Source organism: Neolamprologus multifasciatus, chromosome 6, assembly GCF_963576455.1.
Source record: "Neolamprologus multifasciatus chromosome 6, fNeoMul1.2, whole genome shotgun sequence".
In the NCBI taxonomy this organism is placed as follows: Eukaryota; Metazoa; Chordata; class Actinopteri; order Cichliformes; family Cichlidae; genus Neolamprologus; species Neolamprologus multifasciatus.
Genome location: NC_140444.1, coordinates 12,847,879 through 12,868,087, shown reverse-complemented (window position 1 = coordinate 12,868,087; position 20,209 = coordinate 12,847,879). Strand labels below are relative to the sequence as shown.

Below are 20,209 nucleotides of genomic sequence, written 5' to 3'. Positions count from 1 at the left end.
TGGCTCTGTATAAATAAATAATTGAAATTGAGATGGCAAATATAATCTAAAACCAGTTAAAACAAAATATAATAAGTGTGAGCAACCAAGTAGATGAATAATGAACACGAAATAACGGATTTGTCTGTTTTTGTATCCAGATGAAGCTCAGTGAGACAGACACTCTGCAGAATTTAACAGGCAGAAACGTTTCAGACTATCTGGTTAAGACCTACGCTCAGATCATTGGCAAGAGGTAACACTCCTCTGACATGTTATTATTATTTACCTTGATTTTTTTTAAATGCAAATTGTTCTCATTCAAGCAACTATCAAGCACTGAGTAATTTCTTTTCCTTTCTTACAGCCTGAAGAACAAGATCTGGGTCAACGAGTTCAGGTACAGTAACAGACATGATGCATCTTTAGTTCCTTCACAAATCAATAATACTGAGTGAGTGCTTCTCAGCTGTGTCCTTTCAAAGTATTAAAATGGCTGTAATCTATTGTAGATATGGCGGATTCTCATTAGGTGCAAGGAGTTCACAATTTCTGGCCCACACAGATGAAACTGATCGGGCAATTGCTCAGCTGAGGAGACGTTTCCATCTTGAAAGAGTAAGAGATTTTATTACATTATGTACTGCATAACCCATAAACCGTTCCATAATGGCCTGCTTTGATTTTGTCGGGATAAGACTCTTACAGGGGGTCTGTCTGTGCTGTTATAATTACAGCTGTACTGATGATAAACATGGTATCTTATTACAAGTCTGAGCAGTGTCAGTTTACACATGTGCTAAAAAAGACTTGGCTCACTTCTTCTGTCTGCTGCCTCGCCCATTCTCCAGGGAGCTGCAGCAGATCGTTTCTTTCACAGTCTTTCCAGTTTCATCCAAGGATTGGACACCAAGAATAACGTCAAGGTTAGCACACACACGCACACATGCACACACGAGACAGCAGTTATACAACAGCACGTGGCTCTGGACATTACAGTAAAGCCTCCTTGATCAATTCCTTCAACAATGCCATTGTTAAACCTGCAGCTTGCACACAAAATGTGTAGTACTCAACCTACATGCTATTTATGTTGAGTATGTCATAGATAATGAACATTACATAGATTCCCCTCCACATTGGTGAGATTTATTGCCCTATGTTTTCTTTCTTACAGAGTACCAAGTAATGTGTATTTTTCTTATACTTGTACTTTCACATTTTAAATGCAAATGGTGTCTGGCACTATTTGGTGTCCAAAATAACAGCAAATGCACTATAACATTAGAACCTAAGTGGGTTTTTTTAAGTGCTACTTTGACTGTGGAAAGATAATAAGTGCTCAAGAGGGGGTAAAATAAATGAGTGCTGTAGACTTTCTTTACTCTTACAGACTTGTAACACTTAGCTGATCTCCAAGCTGCTGTTTTATGTCTAAGCTCCTTTTATTAGTCTCTAATGTTACATCAAGTGAAACTATCACAATTACCTCTCTTAATGCAGATTTGGTTTAACAACAAAGGCTGGCACAGCATTGGTTCCTTCCTCAATGTGATGAACAACGCCATTCTACGGGTGAGTCTGCCAGGTGGAAAAGACCCCACAAAGTTTGGCATCACTGCCTACAATCATCCACTCAACCTCACCAAGGAGCAGCTCTCACAAGTCGCGTTGTGAGTATTACAGTGACTACAGTGCTGAATTCAAAGGTTTAACTATCTCTTTGGCCTCTCCTTACTCCCGTTGTGTCTTTTGTTATTTCTTTTCCAGGATGACAACGTCGGTGGACGTGCTCGTGTCCATTTGCGTCATCTTCGCCATGTCCTTTGTGCCCGCCAGTTTTGTGGTCTTTCTCATCCAAGAGAGAGTGAACAAGGCTAAACACATGCACTTCATTAGTGGAGTGCAACCCTTCCTCTACTGGCTGGCCAACTTTGTCTGGGATATGGTAAGTTATTTTAGTTTTTCTAAACTTAAGGTTCATTTCGCTCAAGTCCGTGTAAAAAAGACTTGAAAATTTCAGACTACAGTCGTGATAGAACATCTAGCTTATTGAAATTACATTTTTTTTTATCCCATTTGCAGTGTAACTACATCGTTCCCGCCACACTGGTGATCATCATCTTTGTGTGTTTCCAACAAGACGCCTACGTCTCCTCCACCAATCTGCCTGTGCTGGCTCTGCTGCTGCTACTATATGGGTAAATTAGGCACAAACACAATTTCTTTGTCTCTTTCCGTTTTTGTTTATCTTTAGCCTGTTTTCATATAAAATTCTGTTTGTGTCTTTTTTCAGATGGTCAATCACCCCTCTGATGTACCCAGCTTCATTTTTCTTTAAAATACCCAGCACAGCCTACGTGGTTCTTACTAGCGTCAACATACTGATAGGAATCAACGGCAGCGTGTCCACATTTGTTCTCGAGCTGTTTGGAAGCAATGTAAGCAGTTATTAGTAGCAGGAGACTTGTAAATTTATAAGGAATTACTCAAAAATATCTAGAGTTGCAGGTTTTTGAATGACTGACATTGAATTTTCAACCTTTCTTGGCTAAATGCTGCCTTCATTCCTCTTTCAGGAAATCGGTGGCATTAATGATATCCTGAAGAATGTGTTCCTCATCTTCCCTCACTTCTGCTTGGGAAGAGGACTTATTGACATGGTGAAGAATCAAGCAATGGCTGATGCTCTGGAGAGATTCGGTAAACACAGCAGGCAGTTGTTAACTACAGCAATAAATGTGTCCTTATTAGTTTTTGACAAGGCACAAAAAATAAGTGTTTGTTCCTAAAATGTATGTCCTGTTGTAGGTGAAAACCGGTTCCGCTCTCCTCTGGCCTGGGACATGGTTGGAAAGAACTTGTTTGCAATGGCCATTGAGGGTGTTGTCTTCTTCTGTATAACCGTCCTCATTCAGTATCACTTCTGCTTCAAGGCCAGGTGGGGGAAACTTATTACATACATGTGATTATTCTGTTTTAAATGCATTAAACTTTGTTCACCATATCACAACACTCAGACTTAACTCCTTTCCTCCCTAACTTTCAGGTCATCCACTAGTCATCTGAAGCCCATCGGAGAGGAAGACGAGGATGTGGCAAGAGAGCGACAGCGGATCCTCAGCGGTGGAGGACAGTCAGACATCCTGGAGCTCAGACAGCTCACCAAGATTTACAAGCGTAAACAGAAGCCAGCAGTGGACCGGCTGTGTGTTGGCATCCCTCCTGGAGAGGTATTGCTGTCTTTTAGCTTTTATACATATGAGGATAAGTAATTTCTTTTTCAGTTAAGGATTAGCAGATGGCATTTTGAATGTGAAATATTAAGTAGAATATATTCTTCCTCTTTCCTGCAGTGTTTTGGTTTGCTGGGGGTGAATGGAGCAGGAAAAACCAGCACCTTCAAAATGCTGACAGGAGATTCTGTGGTAACAAGTGGCGAGGCCTACCTGGCTGGCAAGAGGTGAGAGACAAGAAAAGACGTCATATCATACGACACTATGTAGATTACAACACTACTTAATTCATGAAAAGGTGTTACATTTCAGGTTTCTTTTTCTTTCTTCATATCACTTAAAAAACCCACTTTAATCTATTTTCTCTTACTGCAGTGTAACCACAGAGATTGATGAAGTCCATCAGAACATGGGCTACTGTCCTCAGTTTGATGCTATCAATGACCTACTGACTGGCAGAGAGCATCTCGAGTTTTATGCTATCCTGAGAGGAGTGCCCGAGAAGGAAGTCTGTGAGGTCAGCAACAAGCATACACACGTGATACATATTTGCCTTTTACACGTAAACTACACCTATAATTCTACTTGTGCAGTGTTATTGTTTGTTTGGTTTTTTTTTTCCTATTTTGTATTTCAACTAGACACTTTACCTGATAACGATAACACTTTCAGCCATGATGTGTCATGTTTCAGCCAGAAGACAGTTTAACACACTCAAAACTCTAACCCTCCACTAGGTGGCAGACTGGGGCATCCGTAAACTGGGTTTGATGAAGTATGTGGACAAGGCAGCTGGCAGCTACAGTGGAGGGAATATGAGGAAACTGTCTACTGCTATTGCTCTAATAGGAGGACCACCTGTTGTGTTTCTGGTCAGTGAAACTAATAATAATAATATAATAATAAAGCATTGCTGAATGTTAAAGCTCCTAAAGTCAGTGAACTGTGTGGCAAATATGATTGTGTAGCAGCAGCTGAGTACCTGCTCTTACATGTTCGCAGGATGAACCAACTACAGGCATGGACCCCAAGGCACGTCGTGCTCTCTGGAATGCCATCCTGAGCATCATCAAAGAGGGGCGATCTGTAGTCCTGACTTCTCACAGGTTCGACAGGCCCTTCCGGTCCATGTGTTTGTTTACCTGGACATTCTTTCCCCTTATGAATATTTTTCTTATGTGTCTTGTAATAGTATGGAGGAGTGTGAAGCTCTTTGCACCAGGATGGCCATCATGGTCAACGGCAGGTTCCGCTGTCTGGGCAGCGTGCAGCACCTCAAAAACAGGTGAGACCACAAAAAAATCACTTCTCACAACATTGTAGCTCACAAAAAGCCGTTTTACACTTTTAGCAAGATTAATGGTATTATTTTATGTTTATGACTATATATGGCAGCAATCCCGATTCTGTATTTCTGTTAGCTGCAGTAATGATTCATATGAAGGAAAGACTGGTCTTTAGCCCCATAGCAGGGAAAAAAACTGAATGTATATATATATTTAATATACTTGTTAGATTTGGAGATGGCTACACAATCATCCTACGGGTGGCGGGACCAGACCCAGACCTTAGGCCAGTAATGGACTTCATAGAAAGGGAGCTACCAGGGAGCACGTTGAAGGAGAAGCACCGCAACATGCTCCAGTACCAGCTTCCCTCATCCCTCACCTCTCTCGCCCGAATCTTCTCCCTGCTCTCAAAGAACAAAGAGACTCTCAGCATAGAGGACTACTCTGTTTCTCAGACCACTTTAGACCAAGTAAGCAAACTTACAAACAATCATTATGAACATCCAACTTCAATTTAAGCATGCTCATTTGTTTTTCCTCTTCTTCGCCCTCCTTTTCCAGGTGTTTGTAAATTTTGCCAAGGACCAAAGTGACGAGGACCACTTGAAAGATGTCCATCTGAGCAAGCGGGACGCTGTTGTAGTGGACATTTCCCAGCTGAACTCTTTTCTCACAGACAACAAGACCAGGGAGAGCTGTGTCTGATTCCACAACATACCATCTGTGGGAGTTGCAATGCTTCGCCCACCCTCCCCACGACCGAGAAAAGATGGACCACTAAACTCTGGGGAGACAGACTGCGTTCATTTTTTTTTTCTACTTTTTAGTCTTTTTCAATTGTCATCATTTCTCAGTGGACCTGCATTTCAATGCACAGCCTCTTAAAAAGGCAGAGACTGCAGGTATTGTGACAGACACTGAAACAATGAAAGCTCAATGCAAATCAATGCAAGAAATATATATATAATTATGTTTAAGATGACGAGATATTTCTGTGAGGGTAGGAGACAGGTGCTTCTCCTTCACTAGACTGACAGAAAGAAAGGAAAGACTCAGAACACTTGAACTGACAGCAGAATTTTAATACTGTATTAGACTGGAAAGCATGTGTAGCCTAGCTACCCACTCAATGGGCAAGACCAAGGGGACGGCAGAAGATCTCTCAGTTTTAAACCCCTTTCCTAAAGTAGTTAGCTGTGGTCAGTGAGGGTGTTTATATATTTGCCTGTATGGAGAAATCAGGATGATATAAAAAAAACAAAAACAAATTTGGATCAGTCACTGCCAGCTGTTAAATCTGTTCAACCTTTTTAACCTGGTTAAAAACAGACTGACTGCTTTTTTATTCAGGGTCAAACCTTTCTAGATTTCTTTTCATTACCAAGCGCAGTTTGGGGGATTTTTTTCTATGTCAAATGATGGTAAAAAAAAAAGCTTTTACAATCCACTTTCAGTCACAAATGTGCAATCATCAGCATAGTAATTTTTACTAATTACATTTTTAAAGGTAATTTAATTCCTCCAGGCAAACATAACCTTGACAGAGTTACTTTTCTTCGAATAACAATTAAGAACTGCTAACCAAGTTGTTTTGTTTTTATTTGTCGTACTTGGTGTCCTTGACATTATCCAGCATAGTGCCTAAACTGGTGGAGACAGAAATTTGAGCACTCCATTAAAACAACAATGTATGTAGGCTGCCAAGGAATGTATAAGACAGATACCAACATGCATCATAGCACAAAAAAAGCCCAATTTCTTTGTGTGTATAGAGAAACTTGACTGTTTTGTTTTAAAGTGTGTCCTTCATCGTGAAAAACAACAACAACAACAAAAAAAATCTTGTGGTTCTTTGTTATATGCACAAGATGTACAGTCTGCTATGCTGGCTTGTTGTTACTCATTCTGTCCAGTTCGGACAAAGGAGGGCTAAGGATTACTGAAGAATTTTTGAAAGTCAAATGGAAATATATAGTGCATGCTTTCCAATGGGCCACACACCTGGACTGTCCGGACTTTTTTCTGTGTACCAAAGCATGCCGCCAGATCTGAGTGTGACCAGGATGTGCTTTTATAAACATCAGTGCAAGGGTACCACGGAAGCTTTTCAGATCTGAGCCAGTGCCGATGTGGATATTATGTACAGTAGCAATTTTGTGACGTCAAGTCGAAAAAAAAAGATGTTACCAGTGGAGTGAACAAACAGTATCTGTGCCAAATGAAGATGAATATGTATCCTTAACCAACCAGCATAATCTGGAGGAGGCAAATGTTTTTAAAAGTTTGTGTTGTGCTTTTATCCATCAGCTCAGTCAAAATCCTCCTATTCTCATTGTCAACAGCGTGAAACAAACTTGTGCTCTCATTCAGTCTTATTTAGACTGCAAGTTCTTTCTATCCTCTGGTCATGTTGCCAAATTCTACTCTGTCCACGTCCATAAACTGCCACACTGAAGGTATCTGTGCTGTCAGTAGCTCTAATATAGGACAAGCTGTTGAGATATTTTGTTTATAAGAGCTAGTCAGTAAGCCAGGCTAAAATCGAGGACCATGTCAATTAATATTTTTGCTTGTAATGCTTTATAGTTCAGAAGTCCAATCCAGGCTTTAAGGTGATAACAGGTGCTCTGTTTCATGCAGAATCTTAGAAGGGGGTTCCAATATCTCGGGGATAACTGCTCTGGGGCTGACTCTGTTACCAACACCAAGGGTCTGATCCCCATCCCACCAAACCCCTGTTTTAAATTTGAGCACTTTATAGGTTTAGTATAGTCTTTTATTTCAACTATTATAAAGTGGAAATCATGGCAAAAGAGACATGTAAAAACAAATCTCTGCACTGGAATACAGACAAAACAAAGTTAATCCACTGCATAAAAGGATTTGTTTGAAACTTGAAATAGAGAATAGGCTTACATGTGATCGCGAGAAATGAGTGAAATAGTCAAAAGCAGAGATAGTAGCAAGTTAACGAGAGAGCGAGACAGTACTAAGGTAGGGATTTTTCTCTTCTCATGCTCAATATTATTATTTGTTTACATTTTTAAGTATTATGGCCGTTTGTGGTTGTTACCCATTGTGTATAGTTATTCTTTACATTAATAAATTCATACATTTTCAAAAAAAAAGGCTTGATGTGATTACTTTGACTTTGCTTTCACAGTATATGTGTGTTAGATTAAAAAAAGAAAAAAAGGGTGGGCTTGTCACATGGAAGTTTGTAGCTACTGGATGAACAAAAGATCAGTTTATGTTTGGGTGTGTGGGTTAATGTGTGCTGGTGACTAAGTTTCTAGAGATTTCATGCGTCTGTGTGTCCATTTTCATCTGCTGTGTTCCCACACACGTATACCAACCCACCACACACACATTTTATTTGCCTTTAAAAAGAGAAGCATACTCACGGGTTCCTGTCACTCCGAGTTATTCATCCACCAACATCATGATCGGGAGAGTTGTTTTTCTGGGACTTCTGCTCATCTGTGTGACTGCAGGTAACAAAGAAAAGCCCTCTATTCTAAACAAACAATCATTCTTCTGTATGTGGGGTACTTTTAAATGAAATTATATTTGTGTTAGATCGGGGTTAGTTAGTTTGGGGAGCAGCTGCAGTTGTAGAAGCACACTGACATAATGAAGTTTTGTTTTACAACACTGAGTTGAAGGGTTTATGCACTTCAACACTGATCACCAAAAACAACAGTCAAATGTCACGGAAAAAATATCTGTAAAGTATAATTAAGTTGACTTCATTATAAATAGGAAATACAGAATACTTAGTTACATATGCATACGCATTTTGCAATATGGGGCTGTTATGTCAGGTGTGTCAGTATAATGACTGTTTACTTTAGTTATTAAATTCTATGCACTCATACACTTAGTGAACATTTTACATATTAACAATACAGTTTGAATCAGTGTAGTTACTTCTTTGAAGGCCAAATTATTTTTTTGGCCTTTCTTTATTTCTTGACTATTATATGAACTATTTTTAATATAATTTTTTAAAAGTTTTCTTTGGGTTTTTTTAAGGTGCAGAAGAGAGGTCTGGACTCATGAGAAAGGTGACATATTTTTAAATAGAAACTTTATATTTGAGTACTTTCGGGGATTGGATTTGTTTTAACTGAAGCTACAGCTTTGTTGTTAGTATTATTGTATCTATTATAGAATATAAATGACAAATGTTTACCTTTCTGCCAGCCTACTTGTCCTGACACGGCAGAGATTGTGGCGTGTCCTTTGAACCTCTCTCCTGTATGTGGCAGCGATGGAAACACTTATGCAAATGAGTGTCAGCTGTGTGCCCAGAGACAGTGAGTACACACAGCTGCTCTACACTCCCAGTATTCACACATTACTTCAACATCACCCAAGCCTGCATTGAGGAGGATATAATACTTGCACATCCCTCTGTTTGTAAAAAATAAAAAAATAAAAAATTAGACAAATAATTGCTTCATGATTCAAATAATGAAGCTTTCCAGTTCAGTCTTGATTCACTTTTACGAGTAATAAGCATGTAGATGTTATGTGATTTTTTAGGAAAGTAATAGTTATGTCATGGGAAATTATAAAGTTCTACATTTGAACAGGTAATTTAGCAGCAATGCTCTTATTCAATACTGCCAAAAAAAATACTGACAAAACTATAGAAGATAGGATTAAGATAAGATAAAATCCTTACATAGGAAATATTGTGAGTCTGAGTAAAATAAATAAAGTCAATGCTGCGGTAATGTGAGTTTTTTTTTAATTTTTTATCAGGTAATGAATAAAATAAAACATTATCTTGGCTTATATAGGCTTGAATCTTCCTCAAATGACAGACAGGTTTAGCTACAGGAAAGTAATGCTATTTTAGGATGATGTCATTCTTTTAAAAAAGATCTCTGTCTCTGTTTCTCCCTCTTTCTGTTTGTTCATGACCCGGTAACTCCTGACACATTTTATCTCTGTTCACAGATGAAATGTGACCTGTGGTTAACATGACCTCATTTTCACTTTTTATCATATGTTAAACTAAAAGTCATCTGACATAAATCATCCCAGTCATGTCGTTATTATTTTCTTATCAGATCAACGAAGATGGACATTATGATTGTCAAAGAGCAGAGCTGCTGACTGCCACACCTGGTGATGTCACTGTCAAGGGCCCAATCAGAATCAAGTGAAATGATTCCAACTGTTTTAAATACTTGCCGCAATCAATAAATATCATTCAACAGTGTGCTTGGGGTATTTTCTTTTGTTATCCACCAAATTCACATTTCACCAAAGCAGACAATAATAAGGAGGGTGAAACAGACGAAAGATCAAATAACTAAAGGCACTAAACAAATGTTTCCCCGAAGACAATGCTGAATAGAACATGGGGAAGAAAAGAGAGAGATTTGTTATTTAGAGACAGGAATCAGTGTAACATTCCTTTGTAAAGTCAAGACACAAGGTGAATGAACACTTGGTTATCTAACTGGGTGAGCTGACTGTTTACACTCCTTTCACTGAGTAACACAGTGGTCGATAGTGTATGTGTGTGGCAGAAAGAGTGACAGAAAGAGGAAGGACTGGACAGACAAAGAACGAGAGCAAACGAAAAAAGAAAAAACACAGAGGACAGTAAAACAGCAGAGTTATAAAAGTGTTGAGTCCTGAGGTCAAAGGTCAACTTCATATTAGTCACATGACTAAAACCAGGAAAAGGAGAAGTGGGATCACTCCACAGCCTGCTTTATCTTTACAGCACAGCAGAAACAAAGCTTTCTGGACAGTAATGAACCAACTTATTGAAAGATGATTCGAAACTTGCTGGAACATGAGTGAGTACAAACTTTAAACACTAAATGTTAAATGTGTTACATTACAGATCTTTACTTTGTTGTAATCAGCTGTATATTGTTGGCGCAGTTCGAGTTTACAAACTGATTCTAGGAGTTTGAAACAAAGACACAGGGACAGAACTTGAACTGACTTTATCAGTGCACTATGAACCCTTTTTATTAAATGCTCTTTTATCTCTATCTGATTTAGTAAGTAAAGCTTTGGTAAGGTTTTGCAAGGCTTATTCCACTCAGATCAGCACTTTAGTTTAAATAGGCTCTGTCCTGTTGGTGTCTTTTTAGTCTATCAAATTAATTTGTACTCAGCAGAACAAAGGGGAACAAACTAGGTGTTCCTTAATTTGTCATGTGTTACAGTGCATTATGTTACATTGTGTTCATAGTACCGTTGTTTCTCCAGGGTCTCCCCGGATGAGGATTGTCACCAAAGAGTGTCTGTAATCTTGCATCTTTCACTCATACCAGCAGTAAGCTATTCATTCATTAAAACTGCATCTTAGACATGGTCAACTACAACACTGCCTATATTAAGACCATATTAATAATGCAGAGTTTCAGAAATTCCCTTAATAATTGAAATTTGTTTTGTATTTGAACAACTCAAGTATGTAGTGTCCCAACTTAATTTCAGCCAGGCCTATTTTATTCAAAAGATGTCTATTATCTGTGGTGGGGTGTTTTTTTTATTACTAACTTTTTTTGTAGAGAATTGAAAAACATTTGTAATGTGTTAAATTACTACGTTATCCAAAAAAAATATTATATTTACTATTCCACCCAACAGTGGCCAGAAATACAAGCCAAAAACTGTCACCTAACTCAAGAAATGAATAAGTGTTGTGTGTGCTCACAACAGAAAACTTAGCACTCTAACTTTGGATGGTAACTTTAGTCACTTTTACTGAAGACAACATTAAAAAAATAAAAGAAAGTCTGGGGTGACTCTAAACTTTTGCATAGTATTGTGTAACCAAGGATTACGAGTAGCACTAGCGCAGTGCTACTGGGAATGCAGGGTAACAGCATAGCAACATACAAAAAACTGCTGCCACAATAAGTGAGCAGCACTGACTGGTGCAGCAATATATAAGGATCAAATAAAGCCTTTATAAGAGATCCATATGCTCACCCTATTTCCTTGTTCACACAGTTGATGCGAACGTGACATTATTATTTATTATAGTATTTATGATGTGATATCTTTTCATCCAGGTGTTGATTGCAGGGGTGCTGTCATTCCTTCAGAAACGAGCCCAGAGGCTGGCCATTGACGACAGACTGCCATTCCTAGATCGACGTTTTGCTATAGTTGTGTAAGTCGACAGGAGTAGTAACAACAGATGGGTCCTCAAGTCAGTGTCTTATCTTTTATTATACAATATCAGTCATAAGTTTGTAGTTTTAAACTAATGTATTAGTGTAAAAATTAATGAATTACGTAATCATCTAGGTAAGGAATTCTCAGAAAGTTGATTTTGTTCTTCGTTTTCAGCGGGAGAAAGTTTTCGTCACTCTCCCTCTCATGAAAACCAGCACCACTGAGGAACAATGGGAACAATTACTCGTCAGCCTGTTGTTTGTCAGTAGTGTTAGTTTCAGTCATTATGCAGAACCACTGTTTATAACGTTGGGGAAACCTGCATTCAGCTGAGACCAAGGAAGTCACTTGGATGGGTGACGAAACCGTTGTCCTACTGAAAACGCTACGTCCAGATGACCAGAATCAACTTTTTGGGATATCCCCTACTAAGTTTCACTGACATCCTTTAAGAATCATTTACTTGTGTCTGTAATGTATGACTACAGCATCACTATGGCTTTTTCTGTACTTATGGTTGTTTTTCTATTAATCATTGTGCCTCAGCCCTTTGGATACTGTAGGCAGCCTCAGCAATCGTTGGTCTTATGGCTTTGCCTTTGGGGCCGTATCAAGCAGCGTCTTGCTCCTGTTCTCTGAAAACTACGTCCCGCTCACTGTTCCATCCTGGGCCAGAGGTACATTGTTATTCAATTCAATTCAATTCAATTTTATTTATATAGCGCCAAATCACAGCAAAAGTCGCCTCAAGGCGCTTCATAGATACAGAGAAAAACCCAACAATCATATGACCCCCTATGAGCAAGCACTTTGGCGACAGTGGGTAGGAAAAACTCCCTTTTAACAGGAAGAAACCTCCGGCAGAACCAGGCTCAGGGAGGGGCGGCCATCTGCTGCGACCGGTTGGGGTGAGAGAAGGAAGACAGGATAAAAGACATGCTGTGGAAGAGAGACAGAGATTAATAACAGATATGATTCAATGCAGAGAGGTCTATTAATACATCGTGAGTGAGAAAGGTGACTGGAAAGGAAAAACTCAATGCATCATGGGAATCCCCCGGCAGCCTACGTCTATTGCAGCATGACTAAGGGAGGATTCAGGGTCACCTGGTCCAGCCCTAACTATATGCTTTAGCAAAAAGGAAAGTTTTAAGCCTAATCTTAAAATTAGAGATAGTGTCTGTCTCCCGAATCCAAACTGAAAGCTGGTTCCACAGAAGAGGGGCCTGAAAACTGAAGGCTCTCCCTCCCATTCTACTTTTAAATACTCTAGGAACAACAAGTAGGCCTGCAGTGCGAGAGCGAAGTGCTCTAATAGGGTGATATGGTACTACAAGGTCATTAAGATAAGATGGGGCCTGATTATTTAAGACCTTGTATGTGAGGAGCAGGGTTTGGAATTCAATTCTGGATTTAACAGGAAGCCAATGAAGGGAAGCTAAAACAGGAGAAATGTGCTCTCTCTTTCTAGTCCCTGTCAGTACTCTTGCTGCAGCATTTTGGATTAGCTGAAGGCTTTTCAGTGAGTTTTTTGGACATCCTGATAATAATGAATTGCAGTAGTCCAGCCTGGAAGTAATAAATGCATGAACTAGTTTTTCAGCGTCACTCTGAGACAGGATATTTCTAATTTTAGAGCTGTTGCGCAAATTATCCTCTTACTTTTTTACTGTAGAGTTTCCAAGAATTGTGTTGACAGATACACTGTTCTGACTGTTATCCTCAGCTTTTGTGTACCTGATTGGAGCTTTAGAAGTGGGCTTGGTGTATTTGCCTTTCTTTGCCTGTCTGTCCACACCATTCAGAATGACAGGGGCAGTGCTGGGAATACTCTACTCTCTATTTTGGTAAATATTCAGACATAGTCTATGTATGCATGTTTTACAACATCATTTAAAGCTTCTCAAAAACTAAAACAAAAATAAACTAATGGTTAATTTAAAAAAGGAACTAAAAACACAAAATATAATAAAAAAGTTGGAGATTAAATAGATGGATTAACTGGTTGATGTGTGGGTGATTTAATTTTATTAACAACCGTATTACACATTTGTGTTTTTATGTTGTAGGATAGGAATTACAGCCTGGGAAACAGTCACTTGTCCCAGTGGTAAGGTAAGAAACCCAGCAATGTACCGTCCATCAAGCTTTCATAATATTCGACCCATGTTAATTAAAAACATTCAACTCTGCTGAACATTTAGCTATGAAGTTGCCTAGTGCATTTATGATTGTCTGTGTTTATGGTTTTAAAGATACTGGGTAAATACCAGAAGGTGATTTCCCAGTGGCCCCGTATGCTCTCCCTCATCTTCCTCTTCGGGCGATTTATTTACATCCTGGTCAAAGCTATTCGAATACGCCTGCACATGGAACAAGAGGTCAGAAATACCAATACATGGATTGTGATGATTCCTACTAAATACGTGTAAAACATAACGTCATTACTGCCATCAAGAATATTATGTCGTTGGTAGCAGGTTTGTGTGCATGTGCCCCATTCTGCCTGTAAACACAATAGCTCAAATATTTTTTATATTCTGATAAAACTTTGTAAGGGTGTAGAGTGGGGATGTGTTAACATTACATTAAAATTTGATTTACATTCACCAAGGTCTTCAAGTTGAACTTAATGATTTATTGGTTAAAAATGGACAAAAAGTCTCATTACCTCATCACACAAACTATTATTCTTACCAGTGTAGTTTGTATTTTCAACACACATACACATTTTACTAAAAATAATTACAATAAAAAATTATGTCAGGTATTCTCTATTGAAATGGGCTTCAGGGCAAACAACAATAGCCTGCAGTACAAACTTCCTTACATTTAAAAAAAACAAACAAACAAACAAACAAACAAAACAAAATTCATACATTAAAAATACAAAGATAATAAAATGAATACTCAGATAGTAGCTGCCTTGGTTGAAGTCAATGTCAGTTGCTATCTTAATAACATTTTTTTTCATAATAGATTAGAAAGTTACAATTTTTTATGAATATAGTGAATTTTGTCTGAGTATAAATGTCTGAATCTGTTGCCAGGATTCTGCGGAGCTAACTGAGCGACACCAGGTTCAGCATGTTAAGAGACTGCTGCGAAAGACACCCGGACATAGGTAAATACACCCACTCATGTACACAAATGAAATTGGTTTAAGGCTGCCGGCAGCCAGCACCATCTTACCCTTCCTCCCGTACAGACATTATACAGACATCACATGGGGAAGACAGGTCAGGTCAGAACTCCACCCATACTGATACTGAGCTCCTAAAGTGAGATCAGTTTGAGAACAAAATAGACAACAGAATAGACATCCCCCCTCATTGCATAGACAGCATGCATCTGGGGGGGGGGGGGGGGGGGGGGGGGTGCGTTGTATCTATGTGTCAGTGTACATGCGTATGCGTGCGTGTGTGTCTGTGTGTCCCGTGTTTAACTAAGAGAAAGTGTCCATACACCGAAAGTCAACAGTCCTTCAGTCGATGCAGGTGGCCTTGAAGGATGTTTTGACCAGAGTCAAAACACGCTCCCGCTTACAGGGAGAAGAATTTGTTTTTCTGGAGCCGCATGAGTGAAGAAGATGGTTGTTTGGGTTAGTGCGAACAACTGCCTTCCAGTTTCGCAGTTGGTCTAATAAGTTACTGGTCACCAAGTCTATCAATTTCCACTGAAGAGCTGTGAGCTTCTCCAAGATCTTATCCATATTGTGTTCAATAAACACAGTCTGAGTACTCATGGCTTGCCCATCATCAGTCATGTCGGCCAGCCTTGTGGTGGTTTTGAACAGCTGTAACCTCTTCCTTTGTTCTTCGATAAACCAGGTCTGATCAGCCAGAACTCTGTTATCATGGTTCCGAATAGGTAGATGTCATTCAATCTCCTCCATCGAGAGTGTCACCAGGCACACAATGCAACCGACCATCAAGTATCCATCAGCAAACTTCTGCAGGACAATTGAGAAGCTCTCCCGAGCCCAAGCTTCTCAATGGGGTGTCAATTTCGTTAAGGGACCAGTTGATCAAATTCATAATTCTTTAAGTTTTAGAAAACAAGACTGAGAGACTCTCAGAGGGTTAGAGTTAGACTAGACAAAGACATGAGAAGCCAAGCAGGGAAAGATATTTGAGATTTCCTGAATTTTTATGTATTTTTACAAATCTTCAGGGCATCCTAGTTTCATTCTAATATGAAATGTGACTCAACATTGGATGTTAAGTTTTAATGATTGCATTTTATAGAAACCGAGCTTCAGACTGATTTAAAGTCCAGTCTGGTGTGTTCAAGCCATTTCAAAAGGTTTTAGTATCAAAAATGTGAGAGTTAACAATCCAGCTAATTGAAAATCACACGTGTCACAGTTCTGTAGAGAATTTTCAGTGCTGTTAAAAAAATGCTGCAGCTGCTATTGAACCTAAGAAGAGGACAAATTGAAACTTTTAATCCATCTTTGTGTTGCAGTATGCCACTTACCTGGTTCCAAAGGAGAGTTTATGAGTGGGACCCCTACTTCAAGTTTCCCAGCAGAATCATTGGCACTGTTGTAATATCCCTAATAGGCCTATATACGGTACGGAAAAGTATATTTTATGATTTTCTTGAATCGTCTAATTGATTCCCTTTGTTTGGTGTTATTTAAATGATTTATGCTTCTTCTGCGGGGACTCCTATATTTATTTGTCTTTTCCATTCCTTTAGATGACACTAGCAGACTACAGTGTCAGTAGTTCTACTTTTGACAAAATTGAAACTTGGAAAAATACACTGAAAGATGTGGTTACTGCATGTAACGAGACAGAATCCCTGGGATACATGGTACCATGGCTGGAAGAATTTATCGTCGTGGCCAGGAGTAAGTTGTTCCTTCAGACTTTTAAAGGGGGAGCATTTATGAACCCTGTGATTAATATCACATATTATGTGTAAAGTGGATATCAGACACATTTTATTTCCTGCTGTTTCGAGAGTTAATATTGCCAGTAGGAATTACCAAATAAACCTGTATTAGAAAATTGAATAATATTTTTGTTAAATATTAGGAACACAATGGTCATTGCCATTTATAAGAATACAAAGTAATATACAGTAATATAAAGTTATGCATGTTTGCATTTATGTTGGTTTGTTTATTTAAGAATCCTGGCTAGCCACCACCATCTTTGCCAGTCTTAACTCTGTTGCCTACACCTTCCATGTTTTGGCATGTTACAGGTAAGAAATTTAAGAAACGGGTAAAATGACTGTTAGCTATATTTAGTTTACAGCAAGACTACCATTTCTACTACCAGCAAGCAGACAAACAGATCTGAATTTGTCTGTAATTTAATGAGCTTACTTTTGCATTAGGAAACACTTAAGGAGGCTCTGGAAAGGACAGAAAGTCTTTCTTCCTGAGAAGTTTCATAAGCCTAGATCTGCTACGAGTGTGGTAAGAAAAACACTTGGATGCAAACACACATACTGTAGAGCTGAAGTGATTTTAAATTATTGCATTCTTAACAAAGTACACAAAAATGTTTGTGCCATGAATTTTACCAGGCTTCCATTGCAAGATACTCGGGCTGGCAAATCGCTTTCACACTGTGGGGTAAGCTTTTCTTACCGTAAACTTTCAAAACAAGGACAACTGGCCTGATCTACATAGGACATCCTGTATTAGGACTTGAGAACCAAATCTTAAGAATCATTTTCATACAATAGATTTCATCAAAATGCAAATCTATGTAGATGTAATCTATGCCAATAGATGAAATTAATCACCGAAAAGCTGTCTGATTTATTATACAGGCAGCTATTATAAGGAAAATATTTTTACAGTTGTTAATTATTTCTGCTTTTTTTTAGGCTACCTGATTGTCCATTTTGTCTACTTCCTGTTTGCTTTGCTGATTGCTTACGTGGTGGTTCTTCCTATAATGAATGGGAAAGTGCTTAGCATGCTCTCCACACTGGGAACTATATTGTAAGGCTGTTTTTTCTTTCTATAACTGTGTTGCTATGATTACATATATAAATTAATGTGCACTCTGGCTGACCTTTAATGTTTTTCTGTGTCTCTTTTAGTCTGACCATCTGCATTGTAATTAGCCTGGTGATTCTTCAAATAATTTTGGTTCAGATCTTCTTCCTTCAGAACAAAATAGATGCCACAGACAAAGAGAAACCTCTAGCCCTCAACAACAGGTAGGTGTATCTCATATAAAGTGTGTTCTTGAGTCACACCGACACTCAGGTCTTTCATTTGGCAGCAATTAGTCGTGGTAGAAAAATGCCAAAAGGCTGATGTAATTTCACTAACCCACCTTTTAAAAATCCAAAACTCTCGTAAATCTCACATACTCATTAAGTGGCTCATTAGATAGCAGACACAAAATATTTAAAGTAGTATGAAAGCATTATTGGCACTTTTTCAAGGAGATTTGCATATTCACAAGCAACCAGATGACCACCAGAGTCATAAAGAATTATAGTTAATAGTTAATAGTTAATAGATATATATTGATTTCCAATACTAACATCACTTAACAATTATTTTTCAAATATTCATAAGACAAAAGGATTTAACTCAAAGCACATTAACTTGAAATCACAATTTCCCCCTTTTTAGGAAGGCATTTCACTGCTTCAACTACTTCTTCTTTTTCTACAACGTGGTTATGGGGATGAGCACCTGCATACTGAGGCTTCTTTTAAGCATTGTGGTGGGAACATGGTTGGTGTCTCGCATAGACCGAACTATTATGCAGAGGGGGTATGAGAACATGGATGCTGGTAAGCTTAGATTCAACTAAAAACATATAGTTAAAAAAATATATATCACAGTCAAACCTAAACTCTTTGGTATTTTTAATATACTGCAGTAATAATAAAAAATAATTTTATCATTCATATTATTTGATGTCCAGAAGACCACATTCAGATGCATCCACGAGATGGCAGCATTTCAGTGAGAATTACAAGTTACTTTGTCTCAAGGCAAATATTGGTATCAGTCAAATATTGATTAAAGCTAGTAAAAAAAACAACAACAACAAAAAAATATGTTATTTCACAATAAAACATGTAAAAAACGTGTAAAATGACAGCTTTGTGCTCATTTGTTCTTATGTTACTGCAATACCCTGTCTGATGGTGTGTGAATTTGTATCTCTGAATAGTGATAATTGTATTTCCCCTTTTATCCAGGCTACACTACATGGATTGGGATGATCTTTGCTGACCATTATCACAACAACCCAGTCCTGGTATCTTTCTGTCAGATGCTGGTGTCAAGTACGCTGCAGAGACACAATTCATCTGCTTACTCCACATTCGACAATAATGTGTCAGGTCAGTGGTGTGTCTGTGTGTCTCTTCCATTTATAGACACTTTTATACTGCTTTGACCTTTCTGTCATCTAATCTTTCTCAAACTTCTGTTTTATTATCACTTTCCATTTGTTCAGAACCCCCTGTGAACAGTCGGGCCAGGAGGCGTTGGGCTTTGCTTTACACATTACTAAGGAACCCTCCCCTGATCATGCTAAGAAAGCACCACCTCTCCTCATCATCTCCCCCAGCAGACACAGTGCTGCAGGCTTGGATTTTGGCATCTCAAACACAGAGGCAACAGGCATTGTCAAAGCTGCCACCAGAGATCAAATTGTCACCAGAAGAAGACTGTTAATAACACATTTGATTCCGGTTCTTTAAAAAAATATAAGCTGGAATCCTATTGAATGACGAAGACCTTTAATGGGGACCTGTTATAAAGCAGAAGGAAGTTTTTCAGCACTGCCATCTGACTAACCTAGATAATCTCACTACCTGTTATGTCACCAGCTGAGAGTGCCATAAATAAGTTTAAAACAACTTCACTAATTTGCTAGTTAGTGAATGTACTTCTTTTTAATTGAGTTCTGTGGCCTAGGGTCTGTGGGTTTTATGTGTGTATTGTTTTTCACAAATACATAGTTTTTACTCAGACTTGGCATAAGAATTCAAACATGAGTTCATGCCATCTCTTTCCCTGACTCAGAATGAAAGCATCTGCTGTGAAGGCAAATTAAAAAAAATATAAATGTATAAATGCAAGGATAAACAAACCTTTGTATATTGTCACAACCTCTATAACATCTCGAGTTGGAGCTGGCCATACAGTTACTTGACCTACACTACACAGCTATTGTGCTTGTTATTTTTATTTTGTCTTGGCAGCATAAAATCTAACTGCTAATAAACACTACTTTTTCCTTAAATGTCTGGTTGTGTTTAATAGTGAGCGTTCATACAATTTTTTATAGTAGTACATATATAGAAAGGCCAGTGTAGGTTGTCAGCTGAAAATAAAATCAAAATACAAATTAATAAAATGATACCAGAAATCCTAGAGTTGATGTTATTTGGATTAATACTTTTGAACAATTATACCAGATGCAAAATTACTGGTATATTGTATGAATGATGCAAAACAGCATACTAATAATAAATTTACAAGAAATTTGCTTTGAGAATAGTGAAATAGTCTTTTTCTGCGATAAAAGTTTACATTTTCCACAA

General features: G+C 38.3%; 3 protein-coding genes across 4 annotated transcripts in view; all 3 read left to right on the top strand.

The window, feature by feature from the left end:
• Window positions 1-7,632, top strand: part of LOC146516593 (phospholipid-transporting ATPase ABCA1-like) — a 35,725-nt gene extending 28,093 nt beyond the window's left edge. For both annotated transcript variants that reach the window (XM_085162604.1, XM_085162603.1), the window contains exons 32-49: window positions 141-235; window positions 347-379; window positions 492-597; window positions 831-905; window positions 1,483-1,652; window positions 1,750-1,927; window positions 2,065-2,180; window positions 2,276-2,420; window positions 2,559-2,682; window positions 2,791-2,920; window positions 3,029-3,212; window positions 3,336-3,442; window positions 3,591-3,732; window positions 3,953-4,087; window positions 4,218-4,321; window positions 4,408-4,500; window positions 4,731-4,974; window positions 5,066-7,632. In XM_085162604.1, the coding sequence (XP_085018730.1) occupies window positions 141-235; window positions 347-379; window positions 492-597; window positions 831-905; window positions 1,483-1,652; window positions 1,750-1,927; window positions 2,065-2,180; window positions 2,276-2,420; window positions 2,559-2,682; window positions 2,791-2,920; window positions 3,029-3,212; window positions 3,336-3,442; window positions 3,591-3,732; window positions 3,953-4,087; window positions 4,218-4,321; window positions 4,408-4,500; window positions 4,731-4,974; window positions 5,066-5,209 (2,325 nt within the window). In that variant the 3' untranslated portion in view covers window positions 5,210-7,632. The remainder of the gene's footprint in view (window positions 1-140; window positions 236-346; window positions 380-491; window positions 598-830; window positions 906-1,482; window positions 1,653-1,749; window positions 1,928-2,064; window positions 2,181-2,275; window positions 2,421-2,558; window positions 2,683-2,790; window positions 2,921-3,028; window positions 3,213-3,335; window positions 3,443-3,590; window positions 3,733-3,952; window positions 4,088-4,217; window positions 4,322-4,407; window positions 4,501-4,730; window positions 4,975-5,065) is intronic.
• Window positions 7,633-7,804: 172 nt separating this feature from the next.
• Window positions 7,805-9,737, top strand: spink4 (serine peptidase inhibitor, Kazal type 4). The gene is made up of 4 exons (XM_085162642.1): window positions 7,805-7,998; window positions 8,540-8,571; window positions 8,711-8,823; window positions 9,586-9,737. The coding sequence occupies exons 1-4, from the start codon at window positions 7,947-7,949 to the stop codon at window positions 9,629-9,631; spliced, it is 243 nt and encodes an 80-aa protein (XP_085018768.1). The 5' UTR covers window positions 7,805-7,946; the 3' UTR covers window positions 9,632-9,737.
• A 115-nt stretch (window positions 9,738-9,852) lies between these two features.
• Window positions 9,853-20,008, top strand: stra6l (STRA6-like). The gene is made up of 18 exons (XM_085162621.1): window positions 9,853-10,326; window positions 10,748-10,814; window positions 11,560-11,660; window positions 12,212-12,342; window positions 13,392-13,512; window positions 13,735-13,780; window positions 13,921-14,046; window positions 14,716-14,789; window positions 16,133-16,241; window positions 16,370-16,523; window positions 16,807-16,882; window positions 17,018-17,099; window positions 17,210-17,258; window positions 17,516-17,633; window positions 17,735-17,854; window positions 18,279-18,442; window positions 18,857-19,000; window positions 19,117-20,008. Exons 1-18 carry the CDS (start codon window positions 10,301-10,303, stop codon window positions 19,335-19,337), a joined length of 1,929 nt encoding a protein of 642 aa, XP_085018747.1. The 5' UTR covers window positions 9,853-10,300; the 3' UTR covers window positions 19,338-20,008.
• The last annotated feature ends 201 nt before the right edge of the window (window positions 20,009-20,209 follow it).

What these genes read in the sequence shown, in the direction of transcription:
- spink4 (XM_085162642.1), top strand. Translation starts at nt 7,947, where the DNA reads ATGATCGGGAGAGTTGTTTTTCTGGGACTTCTGCTCATCTGTGTGACT. An exon ending in GCTCATCTGTGTGACTGCAG is followed by an intron (nt 7,999 to 8,539) that starts GTAACAAAGAAA and finishes GGTTTTTTTAAG; the next exon opens with GTGCAGAAGAGAGGTCTGGA. An exon ending in CAGCTGTGTGCCCAGAGACA is followed by an intron (nt 8,824 to 9,585) that starts GTGAGTACACAC and finishes TTTTCTTATCAG; the next exon opens with ATCAACGAAGATGGACATTA.
- stra6l (XM_085162621.1), top strand. Translation starts at nt 10,301, where the DNA reads ATGATTCGAAACTTGCTGGAACATGA. An exon ending in GCCTGCACATGGAACAAGAG is followed by an intron (nt 14,047 to 14,715) that starts GTCAGAAATACC and finishes ATCTGTTGCCAG; the next exon opens with GATTCTGCGGAGCTAACTGA. An exon ending in ATTCGACAATAATGTGTCAG is followed by an intron (nt 19,001 to 19,116) that starts GTCAGTGGTGTG and finishes CCATTTGTTCAG; the next exon opens with AACCCCCTGTGAACAGTCGG.